The sequence below is a fragment of the Cucurbita pepo genome, chromosome LG20, assembly GCF_002806865.2.
Source record: "Cucurbita pepo subsp. pepo cultivar mu-cu-16 chromosome LG20, ASM280686v2, whole genome shotgun sequence".
In the NCBI taxonomy this organism is placed as follows: domain Eukaryota; kingdom Viridiplantae; phylum Streptophyta; class Magnoliopsida; order Cucurbitales; family Cucurbitaceae; genus Cucurbita; species Cucurbita pepo.
The window spans coordinates 4,613,354-4,632,177 of NC_036657.1; the positions used below are offsets into that span (position 1 = coordinate 4,613,354).

The following is an 18,824-nucleotide window of genomic DNA, read 5'->3' on the forward strand; positions in this document are numbered from 1 at the left end:
TTTTTTTTTTTTTTTTTTTTTTTTTTTTTTTTTTTTTTTTTTTTTTTTTTTTTTTTTTTTTTTTTTTTTTTTTTTTTTTTGAATTTTCATAAACAATAGCCAAATAGAAACGAAAAACAGAACACATCCTTCAGCAAATTGGGACTTCTCGAACAGCCGTGTTTTGCCTTTTGATTTGTTGCATATGTTAATCAATTGGGGCTTTAATCAAATTTGTATCTGTTCGGTCTCTTCTGGAAATTGCTCTGTTTTGGTAACCATGAATTTTTTAGCATCTCCGTTCTTCTTTATTAAGTAATCTATTGTATTATCCAATTCTCTTTTAGTCCTAAGCTTGTAGGAGTTAGATTGATCGACCCAACAACTTCCACCGTACTTTTGTTTGTAGATTTGTAGATTATAGTTGGGGAGAACACGATGATCCTTTTCTTTAAATTTAAATTATCTCCTTCATTAACCAATAATCACTGATACTTCGAATTTACTTGAAATAAGATCCGTTAATAGCCGTCTATGTGCTTCGTACTTCATGATGTAAAAAGATATAGAAAATGTTCAAAGTTAACAAGCGTACTTTAATTTCCTTATCAGATGTTCTTTTCTATTATATGTTTGAATTTTATCTTTATCAGATGTTCAATAATGTCTGAAACCTGTGATCGGTTATGACTCACAATTTGATGTTCCTTCCAAAGTTCATTTGAATTCTTTTGATTAGGAACGCCACTAGTCATGGAAATTCGACTTGTAATTCATTATTTCAACAATTTAAGTTTAAAAGATGTTAACAGTTATGCGTACACTATTTTAACTTTATTTATTTATTCTCTTAATTTTATTTTGTTCACAGATCAGTTAGTTTAAAATTCTTAATTGCTGTGAGATTTGTCACAGCCAGGATAGCTCTTGATGGATCCGCTGACCCAGAATACTTCGTTGCAACGCCTTCAAAATGTGGAGAAGGTTGGACTAACTTTCTATACCCTAAATTTTTTGTTTCTAGTTCTTTGCATGGTCTTTAATTGTACCACAAGATTTCTTACGGCCAATTTTTGTGTTCCATTCCTGCAGAGAATTGTGAGGGTTTTGGAGCTTGCAGGGGGAGTCATGGAAGAGCTTGCCAACCCTGCTGGTCCAAGAAAGGAATTTGTCAACAATCATTGCAGTGAGTTCATGCAATTCATCAAGGTGAGTCTTCTGTGTTTGACCGTGGTTCTTCACGTCAAATGTTGTTTCAAATTTAGCTAGGTTTATCGCCTCACATTGGGCGTCTGTGTTTAACAACTTTTGTAATTATTTGTTGGTTTTATTCTTAAACCCTTTTCTTCCTCAATTTTAGCTAGGTTAGGGCCTGTTGGGTTCCTTTTGGGGCGTCAATTTTGTAGGTCTAGTGTTTGTGTTGCAGTTGTTTATTTATTTATTATTTTGATTTGACCCTTCTGTCTTCTTTTGTTTCTTTTTCCTCCATGAAAGTTGGGTTCCTTTTGTACAATTTGGCAATTGATTCCTTATTTGAATGTTTGGTTATTCGATCAAATGATTCTCAAGTTTAGTTTAAGGGTTCTAGTCCGTAGACTGCTATTGCTTCATGTTTTCCTTTTATCTTCTCAAATTTTAATTGTTTGATGGGCGAAGGTGCTAACTATTATATTTTGGAGGATACTTGGGTGGAGATGAAACCCTTTGTGCTCTATTCCCACAACTCTATCACTTTTCAGATAGAGGGTCCATTTGATAGCCTCTGGCTTGCCCTCTTTTGATAATTTCTTCTTGGTATCCCTTGGTTTTCGTTGTTCCCTTACTGACTGACAGGCAGTTGAAGTTGCTGGTCTTCATTTCTATTATAATATATGTTTTTTTTAAATCTTTTTTTATGTATAGTTGTTATTTATGGTAATTATATATTCTTTTAGTTTAGGGTCTTCTGCAGGCATATACAGATGTAACTCTCTCATCTAAAATATAGGGTTTTTAGAATTTATTTCCTTTTTGCCTTTAGGGTTTCTTCTCTTCCAAGTAGGGCTAAGGTTTAGAGTTTGAGTCATCATATTAGAGTGACCGTTTGTCAACACCGTTCATCTCAAGAGGAGCACTACCATCAAAAGAGTTGAAGCATTGTAGCCGTTCATCAAAAAGGCATGTAGGTTGTTTGAATCTGCTTCTTTCGATTGGGTTTGTTCTGAGATGTGTTTTTCGACCTATCCATGTGATTGGATTCAACAAAATCTCTTGGGTTTGTTGCGAGTTGTGTTTGCATCATGGGTTTGGAAATTTTTACAGTCCAATTTTTTCTCCTCTATTCAGGTTTATCTTCAGTTTGTGTCATTGATCGCTTTGTCCGCCTTAAAAGGATTTGGATGGCAAAAATCACTGAATAGAGATTATATGCTTATGTTTTTCATGAACCAATCGTGGTGGAAGGGTTTATGAGTAATGATCACCAATGTATCCATAGGATAGGGACTGGGATGGGAAAACCTCTGTGATGACCATCTTCCCTTTTTGTTGAGGATCGAAAGGTAAGTTTCTGTAGCTTCCTTTGGATTTTCTGGCTTTTGTGATGGTTTTTTAATGGTAAGCAAGGGCTGTGTGGGTTGATAGGAAAAGTTGTGGTTTTTCTTTCTATTATGAGGTTGAATAGGTTTTGGTTATTGATCAGGTTTTTTGGCGAACGATGGGGGCAATTTTCAATGAGGTTGAGGAAAGTTGTCCATCCTTTTTAGTCTTCACCCACTAGAATAAAAATAACACCATCATTTCCATGCAATGGTCTTTTCTGGTAAACATTTTTCCTTGGAAGAACTTTTAGTTTAATGGAGCCAATAGTAGAGTGTAATAAGATGCTGTCAGACATCGGAAAGAATCTCATATGATCTCCTATAGTTTTATTCTTGTTTCCCTATATCTATCATTTAGCTCGATTGAATAGGTCTTTCCGTCAATGATGGTGATAAGAATCACGGTGTTCCAAATGTTCCAACTAGACCTATTACACGATCCAAGGCAAAGAAGATTCAACAAACATTCATTTTTCATCTACAAAATTGGATCGGCTCGATTCAACCATCATTTCTAGAATTAGAAGCTGATACGATTGACGAAGGACAATTGAATATTTGTACGGTTGAAGTTGGAAAACTTTAAAATATCAACAATAGGGTTTGAATCTACCCGAGTGAAAGCCTAATAGATTTCAAGTTTGTCTCCTTAGCTACTCAAACATAACGTTTGTTGGAAGACTTTATTGTTTTTTCGTTTTCATTTTGTAATGGTCAAATGGTCAAAATTGACTTCGTTTTTTTGTGGAGATTGAAGGGAATTGGGATTGAATCCCGGCCACAAACGTCCCGACTGTAACGACCCGACTTATCTTGACGGTAGCGGTCAAGGTCGTTATGAAATATAATGCGATTTATTTGGAAAAAGGATGAAAACCATGAAGAATTTTATTAGAAATCACGTGCGGGTACCCCTTTAAAATTTCGCAAAATAATGCCGCCTAAAGCTATTTAAAACAAAGAGGAAATTTGAATCAAAGGAAATCTGATGGGGCCGCCTAGTTCCCATAAACTAGGCATCCACAACATAGTTTAAATTAATACAAAAGAGCGGAAACGTCTCTCCCACAAAATGAGACTACGAGAAAAGCATAAAAATCCTTGAATCACCTCGTGACTGACTTTGGCATCCTACTCGTCACTTCCGTGCCACAGCTTCGCCTGAAAAATCATTAAAAAAAATAGGGTGAGTATAAAAATACTCAGTAAGGAACTCCCCTATTGGGGGTCAACATATGAATCGTCATAAGGCGATCAACCAAAACACGCAGCAGGTGATTCTTGCCACCACCACCTCAACGCCACTTTCAATCCTTAAAGTGGTTATTCCTAGTTGGTTACCCGAAATATAACCACTATCACGAGGACCTCACCTCCTTATTTTCTCCCATTGACTATCAACGACTAGTTACCCAATACACACAGCGTGTAACCATTACTGGATAGTCTTTTCTAGAATCACCCCAAAGGTGACTAGTGGTGGCTAGTTACCCGAATCACACAGCGAGTAACTATTACCACAATCCTTACTCATGGCTACCTACAAGCACATTATGTCGGCAATAGACACATATCGTCAGACTGCCCAACCTAACCATATTACTCTACGATTTGAATACACAACATTCCGATTACACAACCATCCGATTTCACAACCATCCGATTTCACAACCATTCGATTACAGAACCATCACAATATAAGATAATCAGAACATACGACAATCAAAATATACGACAATCAGAACATACGACAATCAGAATACATAGCAATCAGGATACATGTCAACCAGGTTGCATAATATTACACACAGAGATTCCTGGCAACGGATTACCCAACACCTAGCCCACAGACGATTCTGTTCGACCCATTTTCAAAAAACAAAACATTTATTTTCAACAGGCGAGTCTCTTACCTGAGGAGCTGCGTTCTTGGCCTTTCCTAATCAACGACGATCCGACTCCCCTCGAATTGAGCCTTCCTCCTACGTAGGCGTTGAACCTTTGCTACGTCTAACACTCTTGAGGTCGGTTTTGGCAACGACGATGTGGTGCTGGGCGGATGTTGTCTGATATGGGAAGGGGCGCGGAACGGTGTGGAAANAAAAAAAAAAAAAAAAAAAAAAAAAAAAAAAAAAAAAAAAAAAAAGAAAGGAAAGGAAGGGTAGCGACTAGGTAATGGGTTTCCTCCTATTGAAACTTAGGTTTATTTATTATTTTTTTTTATTGTGTCGTGGGCCCAAAACGTGGGCCTTACAATATTCCCTCCAAAAAGAAACTTTCGTCCTCGAGAGCTTCACTTAAATACATAAGGCTTGCGCTACTTACTTTTCGCTCTGAAGAGCTCAGGGTATCTGCTCATCATTTTCTCTTCTCGTTCCCAAGTGGTTCTTCCAGCTGGTGATTCCGCCATAATACCTTGACCAACGCAATCTCTCGATTACGTAGGGTTTTTACTTCTCTATCCACAATTTGCACTGGTTCCTCCTCATAGTTCAAACTCTTATCCAACCGTAGAGGTTTGAAATCTATCACATGTGATGGGTCAGATATGTATAGTCGCAACATCGATACATGGAACACATTATGGACTCCTGAGACGATACATGGAACACATTGTGGACTCCTGAGAGTATAGGTGGTAGGGCCAACCGGTAAGCTACTTGTCCCACTCGCTCCAAAATCTCAAATGGTCCAATGAAGCGTGGGCTTAACTTCCCTTTGCGCCCGAACCTAAGAACGCCTTTCATGAGAGCCACCTTAAGGAATACTATGTCTCCCACCTCAAATCCCAAATCTCCTCGTCTCACATCTGCATAATTCTTTTGTCTGCTTTGTGCCGTACGCATTCTAGCCCTTATTTTCTGGATAGCCTCATTAGTTGCTTGCACTAAATCGGGGCCCAACAACTTGCGTTCTCCCACTTCGTCCCAACACAATGGGGATCGACACTTCTTCCCGTATAAGGCCTCAAAAGGTGCCATACCCAACGTCGCTTGATAACTGTTGTTATAAGCGAACTCTATGAGATGCAAGTGTGTGTCCCAGCTACCGGCAAAGTCCACCATACAAGCCCGTAATGTGTCCTCCAGAATTTGGTTTAAACGTTCAATTTGCCCATCCGTCTGTGGGTGGAATGTACTGAACTTNATTTGCCCATCCGTCTGTGGGTGGAATGTACTGAACTTTAGCCGTGTACCCAACGCTTTCTGAAGGCTTTTCCAAAACTTTGATGTGAAATGGGGATCCCTATCTGCCACAATGGATACCGGTACCCCGTGCAATCTTGTTACCTCTTTCAAGTACAACTGAGCCCATTTATCCACGGAATAAGTGGACTTCCCTGGGAGGAAGTGAGCTGACTTTGTGAGCCTATCAACCACAACCCATATAACTGTGTAGCCTCTGGCTGTCCTTGGTAATCCCACGATAAAGTCCATGGCGATGTTCTCCCACTTCCATTCAGGTACACTAAGTGGTTGTAATAGCCCCACCGGCTTCTGCCTTGGGGCTTTGACTTGTTGACAAACCAGACACTTGCTCACGAACTCGGCCACATCACGTTTCATATTCCGCCACCAATAATGTCGCTTCAAACCCTGATACATCTTGATACTGTCAGGATGCAGGGCGAATGGCGAGTGGTGAGCCTCGGCTAGGATTTCTACCTTTAGTTCTTCTTCATTTGGCACACACAACCGCCCATGGTACAAGAGCCCCCCATCTGTTGTCAATGAAAACTCCTCTGTCTGATTGCCATCTATCAAACGTCTTTTTCCAACCAAATCTGGATCACCATCCTGTTTATCAATAAGACGCTGCCTCAAGGTCGATTGTATCGTTAACTAGGCCAATTGAGCGGCGACCTCCCCCATGGCCACCGCTATCCCGGCGCGTTCCAGATCCTGCTGGATTGCTTTTTGTGTAGTGATTAGTGCAGACGTGTGTGTTGATTTTCGGCTCAACGCATCAGCTACCACATTCGCCTTTCCAGGGTGATAGAGTATCTCCACGTCATAGTCTTTAACTAACTCCAACCACCTGCGTTGTCTCATGTTCAACTCCTTCTGAGTAAAGAAGTATTTAAGGCTCTTGTGGTCAGTGAAAATTTGGGTCCTTTCTCCATAAAGGTAGTGTCTCCAAATCTTCAATGCAAATACCACTGCTACGAGTTCTAGGTCGTGGGTGGGATAGTTTCGCTCGTATTCTTTTAGTTAACGTGAAGCATAGGCAATAACCTTCCCACGTTGCATGAGGACACATCTTAACCCCCTTTTTGAAGCATCGCTGTACACTACAAAGCCTCCATCTCCTGACGGTACAGTGAGTATCGGGGCAGATACTAACCTCTGTTTGAACGACTTTCCTTTCTTGGTCAACTCAGTGAGGCGGTGGCGATCTTGGCGAAATCCTGCACAAACCGCCGATAATACCCTGCTAGTCCAAGGAAACTCCGTACTTCCGTCACTGTGGTCGGGCGAGGCCAATTCGTCACCGCTTCAATATTTGTTGGGTCTACGGTGATTCCCATGCTTGAAACTACATGCCCAAGAAATCCCACATGTTCTGCCCAGAATTCACACTTGGAGAACTTTGCAAACAACTTGTTCGTTCTCAGAGTGGTCAGCACTTTCCGGAGATGTTCCTCGTGTTGTTCCCTAGTCTTGGAATACACCAGGATATCATCGATGAAGATGATCACGAAGTTGTCTAAAAACTCTCTGAACACTTTGTTCATCAACCCCATAAATGCTGCTGGAGCGTTGGTCAAGCCGAACGACATTACCCTAAACTCGTAATGTTCATACCTTGTGCGAAAGGCTGTCTTTGAGATATCACCCTCCTTAATCCTTAACTGATGGTAGCCTGACCGTAAATCAATCTTTGAGAACACAACTGCTCCTTGCAACTGGTCGAACAGGTCGTCGATTCGGGGCAAAGGATACTTGCTTTTAATTGTCACTTTGTTAAGTTCCCGATAGTCCATGCATAAGCGCATAGAGCCGTCCTTCTTCTTCACAAATATCACTGGGGCTCCCCAAGGAGACACATTTGGTCGTATAAAGCCTTTGTTTAGTAGCTCTTAAAGTNCACAAATATCACTGGGGCTCCCCAAGGAGACACATTTGGTCGTATAAAGCCTTTGTTTAGTAGCTCTTAAAGTTGCAACTTTAGTTCTTTCAGTTCAGCAGGGGCCATTCTGTACGGGGCTCTTGATATAGGGTTTGTTCCTGGCTCAAGTACAATTTCGAATTCCATCTCACGCTCTGGGGGTAGGCCCGGGAGATCTTCTGGGAACACGTCCACGAATTCTCTCACTACTGGCACTGAGTTAATGCTCGCCTCAGTTTGCCCTGATTCCACCACATGAGCTAATATCCCCTAAGCACCCTGAGAAAACATCTTCCTTGCCTTTAATGCCAAGACTATCCTCGAGACCGTTCCCTCCCTGGTCCCCTTGAACTTGAAGCTTGGTTGACCAGGAGGTCTGAACACCACCTCCTTGTTGAAGAAAGCGATGGATGCATGGTTTTTAGCTAACCATTCCATCCCTAAGATGACGTCAAAATTGGCCATATCTAGGACTATCAGCGTCACATCCATCGTGTGGTTTGACACACACAACTGACAGTCCTTTACCCTCTCGAAGGCTTCCATACTTACCCCTGCTGGGGTACCCACAGACAACCCGTACCCTAGCGGTTCAACTTCTACTCTTGCGTGTTTTACAAGATTAGTGGAGATAAAAGAGTGTGTTGACCCCGAATCAAATAAGACCCGTGCGTAATACCCAAGAATAGAGAGCGTACCTGTGACTGCAGTGTTGGAGTTTTCTGCCTCCTGACGAGTGGATAAAGTCAGCTCACTTCCTCCCAGGGAAGTCCACTTATTCCGTGGATAAATGGGCTCAGTTGTACTTGAAAGAGGTAACAAGATTGCACGGGGTACCGGTATCCATTGTGTCAGATAGGGATCCCCGTTTCACATCAAAGTTTTGGAAAAGCCTGCAGAAAGCGTTGGGTACACGACTAGAGTTTAGTACAGCATTCCACCCACAGATGGATGGGCAAACCCCGAACGTTTAAACCAGATTCTGGAGGACATGTTACGGGCCTGTATGTTGGACTTTGCCGGTAGCTGGGACACACACCTGCATCTCATAGAGTTCGCTTATAACAATAGTTATCAAGCGACGTTGGGTATGGCACCGTTTGAGGCCTTATACGGGAAGAAGTGTCGATCCCCAGTGTGTTGGGACGAAGTGGGAGAACGCAAGTTGTTGGGCCCCGATTTAGTGCAAGCAACTAATGAGGCTATCCAGAAAATAAGGGCTAGAATGCGTACGACACAAAGCAGGCAAAAGAGTTATGCAGATGTAAGACGAAGAGATTTGGAATTTGAGGTGGGAGACAAAGTATTCCTTAAGGTGGCTCCCATGAAAGGCGTTCTTAGGTTCGGGCGCAAAGGGAAGTTAAGCCCACGCTTCATTGGACCATTTGAGATTTTGGAGCGAGTGGGACAAGTAGCTTACCGGTTGGCCCTACCACCTATACTCTCAGGAGTCCACAATGTGTTCCATGTATCGATGTTGCGACTATACATATCTGACCCATCACATGTGATAGATTTCAAACCTCTACGGTTAGATAAGAGTTTGAACTATGAGGAGGAACCAGTGCAAATTGTGGATAGAAAAGTGAAAACCCTACGTAATCGAGAGATCGCGTTGGTCAAGGTATTATGGTGGAATCACCAGCTGGAAGAAGCCACTTGGGAACGAGAGGAGGAAATGATGAGCAGATACTCTGAGCTCTTCAGAACGGGAAGTAAGTAGCGCAAGCCCTATGTATTTAAGTAAAGCTTTCGAGGACGAAAGTTTCTTTTTGGGGGGAATATTGTAAGGCCCACGTTTTGTGCCCACGACCCAATAAAAAAAAATTAAATAAATAAACCTAGGGTTTAATAGGAGGAAACCCATTACTCCAGCCGCCACCCTTCCTTCTCTTTTCTTGTTTTTGTTTCACGTTTCTCCCTTCAGCCACGACCACCCAACGGTCCGGCCTCGCAACCGATTGTTTCCACACCGTTCCGCGCCCCTTCCCATATCAGAAAACATCCGCCTAGCACCACATCGCCGCCGCAAGGGAACGACATCGTCGTTGCCAAAACCGACCTCAAGAGGGTTAGACGTAGCAAAGGTTCAACGCCTACATAGAAGGAAGGCTCAATTCGAGGGGAGTCGGACCGTCGTTGATTAGGATAGGCCAAGAACGCAGCTCCTCAGGTAAGGGACTCGCCTGTTGAAAATAAACGTTTTGTTTTTTGAAAATGTGTTGAACAGAATCGTCTGTGGGCTAGGTGTTGGGTAATCCGTTTGCCAGGAACAATCTGATCTCTGTGTGTAATATTATGCAACCTGGTTGACATGTATCCTGATTGCTATGTATTCTGATTGTCATATATTTTGATTGTCGTATGTTCTGATTGTCGAATATTCTGATGGTTGTGTAATCGAATGGTTGTGAAATCGGATGGTTGTGTAATCGGAATGTTGTGTATTCGGATCGTAGAGTAATATGGTTAGGTTGGGCAGTCTGACGATATGTGTCTATTGCCGACATAATGTGCTTGTAGGTAGCCATGAGTAAGGATTGTGGTAATAGTTACTTGCTGTGTGATTCGGGTAACTAGCCACCACTAGTCACCTTTAGGGTGATTCTAGAAAAGACTATCCAGTAATGGTTACACGCTGTGTGTATTGGGTAACCAGCCGTTGATAGTCAATGGGAGGAAATAAGGAGGTGAGGTCCTCGTGGTAGTGGTTACACGCTGTGTGTTTCGGGTAATCAACTAGGAATAACCACTTTAAGGATTGAAAGTGGCGTTGAGGTGGTGGTGGCAATAATCCCCTGCTGCGTGTTTTGGCTGATCGCCTTATGACGATTCATATGTTGACCCCCAATAGGGGAGTTCCTTACTGAGTATTTTTATACTCACCCTGTTTTTTTTGTAAATGATTTTTTAGGCGAAGCTGTGGCACGGAGGTGACGAGTAGGATGCCAAAGTCAGTCACAGGGCGATTCAAGGATTTTTATGTTTTTCTTGTAGTCTCATTTTTTGTGTGTGAGACATTTCCGCTCTTTTGTATTAATTTAAACTATGCTGTGGATGCCTAGTTTGTGGGAACTAGGCGGACACATCAGACTTCCTTTGATTCAAATTTCCTCCTTGTTTTAAATAGCTTTAGGCGGCATTGTTTTGCGAAATTTTAAAGGGGTACCCCGCACGTGATTTCTAATAAAATTCTGCATGGTTTTCATCATTTTTCCAAATAAATCGCATTATCTTTCATAACGGCCCTGACCGCTACCGTCAGGATAAGTCGGGTCGTTACAGTTGGTACTCATATGATCTCCTATAGTTTTATTCTTGTTTCCCTATATCTGTCATTTAGCTCGATTGAATAGGTCTTTCCGTCAATGATGGTGATAAGAATCACGGTGTTCCAAATGTTTCAATTGGACCTATTACACGATTCAACCATCATTTCTAGAATTAGAAGCTGATACGATTGATGAAGGACAATTGAATATTTGTACGGTTGAAGTTGGAAAACTTTAAAATATCAACAATAGGGTTTGAATCTACCCGAGTGAAAGCCTAATAGATTTCAAGTTTGTCTCCTTAGCTACTCAAACATAACGTTTGTTGGAAGACTTTATTGTTTTTTCGTTTTCATTTTGTAATGGTCAAATGGTCAAAATTGACTTCGTTTTTTTGTGGAGATTGAAGGGAATTGGGATTGAATCCCGGCCACAAACGTCTTTTGTCGGGAGACTATAAATACCCACAATATGTTATGTAAAAATCAGATTGGTGAATGAATGAAATTGAAATTAATTTTGCAATTTCTAAGTTTCAAGCAATTCTTGTGGTAGAATTGCATCTGAGCCATTCAATCAAGCCTTAGATCAAGTTCGATTGTGAAGTGACTCAATTTAGAACAAGGTTTCAAATCTTGCTTCTAGATCCATTCAATCAGGCCTTGATCAAGTTCGATTGTGAAGTGCTCAATTTAGAACAAGGTTCCAAATCTTGCTTCTAGATTCATTCAATCAAACCTTGATCAAGTTCGAGGGTGAAATGACTCAATTTAGAACAAGGTTCTCCATTCAATCAAGCCTTGATCAAGTTCGATTGTGAAGTGACTCAATTTAGAATAAGTTTCCAAATCTTGTTTCTAGATTTTCGATCGTAAGAGGTAATCTAATTCTAGCCTTATCTCTTGGTTGATCCAAATTTCATATAAAGAGGTGTTAATTATTTTGATTCAAGGGTTCTTGCTTCAACAAAAGCTCGGATGCAATTCTACCCCAATATGTTATGTAAAAATACCCACAATATGTTAGGTTGAAGCAAGAACCCTTGAATCAAAAGTAATTAACACCTCCTTATACGAAATTTGGATCAACCAAGAGATAAGGCTAGAATTAGATTACCTATTACCTCTTATGATCGAAGATCTGNAAAAGTAATTAACACCTCCTTATACGAAATTTGGATCAACCAAGAGATAAGGCTAGAATTAGATTACCTATTACCTCTTATGATCGAAGATCTGAAAGCAAGATTTGGAACCTTGTTCTAAATTGAGTCCCTCCACAATCAACTTGATAAGACTTGATTGAATGGGGAACCTTGTTCTAAATTGAGTCATTTCACCCTCAAACTTGATCAAGGTTTGATTGAATGAATCTAGAAGCAAGATTTGGAACCTTGTTCTAAATTGAGTCACTCCACAATCGAACTTGATCAAGGCTTGATTGAATGGCTCCACAATCGAACTTGATCAAGGCTTGATTGAATGACTCCACAATCGAACTTGATCAAGGCTTGATTGAATGGCTCGGATGCAATTCTACCACAAGAATTCTTTGAAACTTAGAAATGGCAAAATTGATGCTCCGATTTCTAAGGGAAGCGTCTCAATTCGAGATCTCAATTTCATTCATTCACCAATCTGATTTTTACATAACATATTGTGGGTATTTATAGTCTCCCGACAAAAGATGTTTGTGGCCGGGATTCAATCCCAATCCCCTTTAATCTCCACAAAAGATGAAGTCAATTTTGATCATTTGACCATTACAAAATGAAAACGAAAAAAAAAACAATAAAGTCTTCCAACAAACGTTGATATGTTTGAGTGGCTAAGGAGACAAACTTGAAATCCATTGGGCTTCACTCGTGTAGGTTCAAACCCTGTTGTTGATATTTTAAAGTTTTCCAACTTCAACCGTGCAAATATTCAGTTGTCCTTCGTCAATCGTATCAGCTCCTAATTCTAGAAATGATGGTTAAACCGAGCCAATCCAATTTTGTAGATGAAGAATGAATGTTTGTTGAATCTTCTTTGCCTTAGATCGTGTAATAGGTCCAGTTGGAACATTTGGAACACCGTGATTCTTATTAGATGGTCTTGCGTTTTAGAAGTGTAGGAGGTGGTGCCTTGGGACTTGGCCTGTGAGATGAGGGGTTCATAACACTTGCTGTATGTGCCATCTGTTTTTCAATGACCACATTCTTTTGGACTTCTAGTGCTGATACCTTAGCCCAAATTCCAATAATCAACCACTGGATACCCACAACAAAAAATGAAGTTGGTAAATCTTAACACAATCCTTACTCTTCTGTTATCTATTAGACTCGCCTAATATTCACACCATCAACATTCTTCAATGCAACAAACAAGTTGTCCATTTACATAATCTTTATTCTTCTGTTAGCTATTAGAGTCACCCAATCTTCACACCATCAACATTCTTCGTGCTTGGGAGGCCGTTGGATGCTATGGGTTGTAGTTAGATAAAGCTAGAGATGTCCATTTATCCTGCGGAGCTAGGGCCTTGTGGGGCCCGTCCCAAATTGGGTGGGAAATCCCCGTTTAAGTGGGGAAAGGGGAGAGATTTCTTCTTGTTCGATAAACGGGGCTGGGGATGGGGACGGGTATTCTTCGTCCCCATCCCCACCCAATTCCCCTCCCCGCGTCGCCCCTTTGATATATATATATCCATTACAAATTATAATAAATCAGTTATTTTTTAAAATATTTTCTGTCTTACAATTACATTTTCATCACTTTACACATTGTCCATTATTTTATTTCAGCCTATTATACTTTATTTTGGCTAATAATCCCAAAGTTTGTGAAATTGGGTTCCAATGAACTTGGGTGCTTATTATAAATATTATTACTTATATACTACAATATCTAAGGTTTTAAGACTATGATTGTAATATTTAAGTTAAAATNTTTTTTTTTTTTTTTTTTTTTTTTTTTTTTTTTTTTTTTTTTGTGTGTGTGTGTGTGTGTGTGTGTGTGGAAGTTTATACTGTAATACTAAAATTTGATTAGAAATGATGTTGGTAGAACATATATAAGATTTTTGTTTACATTTTTAATAAAAACTATATCAGAAAATGGAAATGATGCATTACAAAAATTTCTTCAGAAAAACCATGTTTTGAAGACAATAAAAAGTTGAGAGGTGGGGAACTTGATCCCTGCACAATCCTCGTGGGGGATTCCTCACCTCAATAATCTTTGAAAAAATAAATGGAGAATTTCACGGGGAAGTTGAATGAAAAGGGGGTGGGCATGGGATGGGAAGTCTTCCCTGTTCCCGCCCTCCTCATGGACATCTCTAGATTAAGTTGCACTGCGAGTTTACCGGATATTCAACAAAAAAACAGCTTTGTTCGTTGAGCCTTGTAGTGGTTTGAGTAGATTGTTGGGCGTCTAGTGGAGATCACAAACGTAGAGAGGTTGGGGGTTGTGATGGAAGAATTGTTCACATGGGACTCTGTTGGTTGGAAGTTGATTATTCCACTGCGGTTGGGGTTGTTGCAGGTGGTCGGGGTTGTCGTGTGGTCGAGACTAGTTGATGATATACTCTGTTTCACTTCAGAGGCCACTTGGAGTGTTGGCATAGAGAGAGTGGAGTCAGGAAAACAACTTGAAAAGCTGCTAAGACTTGTCGGAAACTTTGTTCATGTAGATCTCTTTGTCAGTTGGTAGTTGGTTGTCGCACGGTGGTCAATGGTTGGGGTTGGCACAGTGACCTGGGTTTTTGCGTGGTCACATGGAACCCTAGGTTAAAATTACTTCTGGTTATCCTAATACTAAGCACATTTCTATTGTGTCTGATCACATTTTCCATCATGGGAGAAAGGATTCCAAGTATTCGGCTCCTAAGTTGTAACGGGGTTTCTCTTGTAACGTTTTTTCATTTTATTTGTTCTCTCCCTTCTTGGTTACCTCTGCATTTTCCTCTCTTTACTAGGTTGAAATTCCTAAAAAGTGAAATTCTTGGCTAGCTCTGAAGGGAGAGTGAACACGCAAGATTATCTTGAAAGACATTCATCATTAGTGTAGAATCAGCAATAGTGTGTTTGTTGGAAGGAGGATGATCTTGACTATTTTATGTGGAATTGTCCTTTTGCTTTTCTCATTTGGAGTCGATTCTTCAGGGCTTTCGCATTTGCTTTAGCAACATGGTTTCTCTTTGATCGGGAAGGTATGATAGAGGAAGAATTTTGTCGCAAGTTTTTTTTTGGCTATTTTGTGGGGCAGGATGGAGAGGAACAATAGGAGGAGTTTTAGAGGATCTGAGAGGTCTGGGGATGAATCTTAGGAGTTGGATAGGTTTAGTTCTTGTAGAGTCTGGTGATGTGCCTCCATTAATCAAGATTTTTTTGTAATTACCAGCTTGGTTTCATACTTTTACATTGGACTTTTTTCCCTTGTATTTGAGCTGAGGCAGTGTTTGTTGGCCTTATTTCTTTGTATGTCTTGTACATTTTTTTCATTCTTCTCCATGAAAAGCTTTGTTTCTTATATAACATAAATGATCTTTCAAATTTGAATTTGTAAACTGGTGTTAGTATGTTATCTGGTAAAGGCTTCCTTGTAGAGTTACATTACTCTGTCAATTCGAGCATGTAATAGACTTTCATGGCAACTTCACTTGGAATTATCATGAAAAGCTTACATTCAAACAACTGGTTTACAAAAAGTTGAACTTTGATTAGTTTTTGTTTTTAAAGAATATTATTATATTAATTTTAGTCCGATCAGAAGTTCAGATAAAGTTTTATTACAAAAAGTGCTCTCCCCCGTTTCTGGTTCCTGCCAGAAAAAATGTGGAATGATTGTGTTTAGTATTACTGGGTATTCGGGATTTTGGTGGTCGTTACGTAATGACAGTTAATTTCTCGTTAGATTGTTAGGTGAGTCGGTTAGGAGTCGGGAGTGTAGAGGAAGGATATTATTGCTGATTGATATCAATTTGTTACCATTTGGCTCACGTAACCGGGTTCCTAGCAGATTGTAGAGAATAATTAAAGAATAATTGTTGTGTGGCTGGTATGCTTTTTTAGTACTGTTCAAAGATGGGCCATCTTTATCAAAAGTGTCAAGTCAATGCAATCCTATAGTTCACCTAAATCTTTGAATTATATTTGAGGAATAATGTGAAACATTTTGTCCTCCTTGAAATCAGGATATCCAAGTTACGTTGCGGGATGAAATCAAAAGTGCGTGTGAATATCGTCCATTCGAGAAGTGTGATTATAGTTCAAGGATTACTAATGAACTTTGCTGCAAGAAACTGGAATACATGATTTCGAAGTTGGATGGAATGAAGCAAACCATTGATGAATATCAAGTGAAAATGGAAGATGCTTGAGGTAAATGTCGCAGTGAGCTGCCAATCTAACTATTTTCCATTTTTCCCATACAATGTTGTAGAAACGTAGGTTGATGGGGAAACTTGAGTCATGTATGTATATGATCTAGGTAGAGCTAATAGCATCCACTCATGACTAGTCGGCTCATTACCAAAATCCTGCTGTATTCTTGGTACATCTCTTATATTATCCTATTATTATTTGAGTTTTTTGATATCAATTTTGAGAACGTGACAAATCCTAATCCAGGCAGATCCTCTATCTTAAGGTGGATAGCTAAACTATCCATTGTTTTCCTTTTAATCTGTGGTCTTTTCTATATTTGATATAGGTCATGTCTTATTGGCTGTATTCATTTTCTTTCATTTGTTTGGATCGAGGAGTTGCCGGCTGAACTATGAAATCTCACATCGGTTGGGGAGGAGTACGAAGCATTCTTTATAAGGGTGTGGAAACCTCTACCTAGCATACACGTTTTAAAAACCTTAAGTGGAAGCCCGAAAGGGAAAGCCCAAAGAGGATAATATCTGCTAGGTGGGTTTGGACTGTTACAAATGGTGTTAGAGCTAGACACCGGGTGATGTGCCAACGAGGAGGTTGAGCACCAAAGGGGGGTGGACAAGAGATGGTGTGCTAGCAAGGACGCTGGGCCTTGAAAGGGAGTGAATTGGTGAGTCCCACATTGATTGGAGAAGGGAACAAGTGCCAGCAAAGACGCTGGGCCCCGGAGGGGGAGGGTGGATTGTGAAATCCCACATCGATTGGGGAGAAGAACGAAACATTCTTTATAAGGGAAAGTCTAAAGAAGACAGTATTTGCTAGCGGTGGGTTTAGGTCGTTACACGAATAAAGTGAAGCGTTCAGAATTGAATTTTAATGTTCGAATGATTGAAGTATAAACGCCTGCAGAGATTCTTAGACTGTTTTATCTGTTTTATGTGTTCTTGAGCCAAACTAGGAGTTGATTCTTCCAAGGTTTTGATTATCGTTCAAGTTTAAGAGTAATATTCTCCCATTTCTCTTTCTTTTTTATGCGTCTTATACCATGTGCCTACGTTTTAGGATGTGAAAAGTTGGACCCATTGGCTTGGGACTTCCCTTTGAGAGAATATTAGCAACACACTGTATATGCATACACTTTGTCTGGAGGAATTCTTTTTTTGTAGGCAGGCCTTATCTTTGTCACATACTATATACATCTCTCGTGTCGTGACTTTAATGACTAGCTTCATCGACCTATGAGGATAAGATTATCGACATCCTTAGGAGCATTCTACGACTTGTAGTATCTAAGCATCCATTTCTAGTTCTTGTTTTTTTCTCATTATTTGATGAATGTCATTATTGTCTATTATCTGGAAATACTTTCCTTCGAAGTTACACGAATAGATGTAACGATATTTGTCACTTGTCACATATGGTTGTAGTATCTCATTCTCATCATAAATCAAATGATCATTTGTAACTATTTAGAAGCACCCGTACAAAAAACTGAGTCACAGTCGTTATTTTTTTGACATTGTTGTGAGGAATGTTCAAATTTGACGATTTTGACATGTACGATCGATGTCCATCACCCAAAAATGATTTTTGCTCCTGGCCAGTTTATGTTCGACTAACATCGGGGTGCCATTGGCAGCTCTTCGCTTGCGTCCTTGGGCAGTAGTGCAGGGACTTTAATCTTGATGAAAGAGCCTATAGTACGGTACGTACGGCGAAAAACTAAGTCATGGTTGCTATTTTTTTTTTTTTTTACATTGTTTGTTAGGAATGTTCAAATTCGACGAGTTCGATGCATAAATTGTTTTTCTCTCGATCGTTCGACCGACGTTGGGGTACCATCGATGGATCTTCGCTCGCGTTCTTGGGTAGTATTGGAAAAGTTGCCTAACACTTATTATCTTTGCTTGGTGTAGATTTAACAGAAGATCTGTGTCGAAGCCTACCTAAATTGAACTTGAACGAAGAGAAAGGAAGGAGAGAAATAGAGGTGGAGAAATGGTGTATTAACTTAGATGGGACCAATTTTGTGTAATTTGGAATTGAATATCTCACCTACATTTGGGTTATGTATTAAGTTTCTTCACATCTCACCTAATTACATACTTTACTTTGCTTTCTATTTATTGGAGGGGACAATAGTTATGTCCGTCTTCCCTAAAGGACCACTAACAACTATTTCATATACTCGATGAAGATTATCTTTAGAATTGAACGAACCACTTTCTTTTTTCTCTTTTTAATTTAGAAAGGGGAGTTTTGCACCACTTGACATAACAATTAGATTCAATCATAATTTTCCTTTAAATGATAAGTCACATCATATTGTGACCTTTGGTCCCTATCGGGACCCAATAAAAAAAAATGGGATCGTTATTTATGGACTTGTTGAGAATGATTCTCATGGCCTATTAGAAGTAAAAGACGCTCTGTTGGGATTAGGATCAGATTGCAATCGATTTGATAATGATCGAGTGACATTGCTTCTTCGGCCCGAACCCAAAAATCTCTTAAATAGGA

General features: G+C 40.0%; 1 protein-coding gene across 6 annotated transcripts in view; it reads left to right on the forward strand.

Annotated features, from left to right (window-relative positions):
* Nucleotides 1-18,496, forward strand: part of LOC111783702 (mediator of RNA polymerase II transcription subunit 11) — an 18,892-nt gene extending 396 nt beyond the window's left edge. Inside the window, exons 2-5 of one of the 6 annotated variants that reach the window (XR_002813399.1) lie at nt 895-1,188; nt 16,118-16,304; nt 17,909-18,009; nt 18,221-18,496. Coding sequence is in view for 4 of the 6 variants with exons in the window: in XM_023664622.1 (XP_023520390.1) it covers nt 910-1,188; nt 16,118-16,303 (465 nt within the window). In the remaining 2 variants the exon portion in view is untranslated. Of the gene's footprint in view, nt 1-850; nt 1,189-16,117; nt 16,543-17,908; nt 18,010-18,220 lie in introns of those variants that run through there. The other 5 variants (XR_002813398.1, XM_023664622.1, XM_023664625.1 and 2 more) reach the window with 5 other exon arrangements.
* Nucleotides 18,497-18,824: the final 328 nt, after the last annotated feature.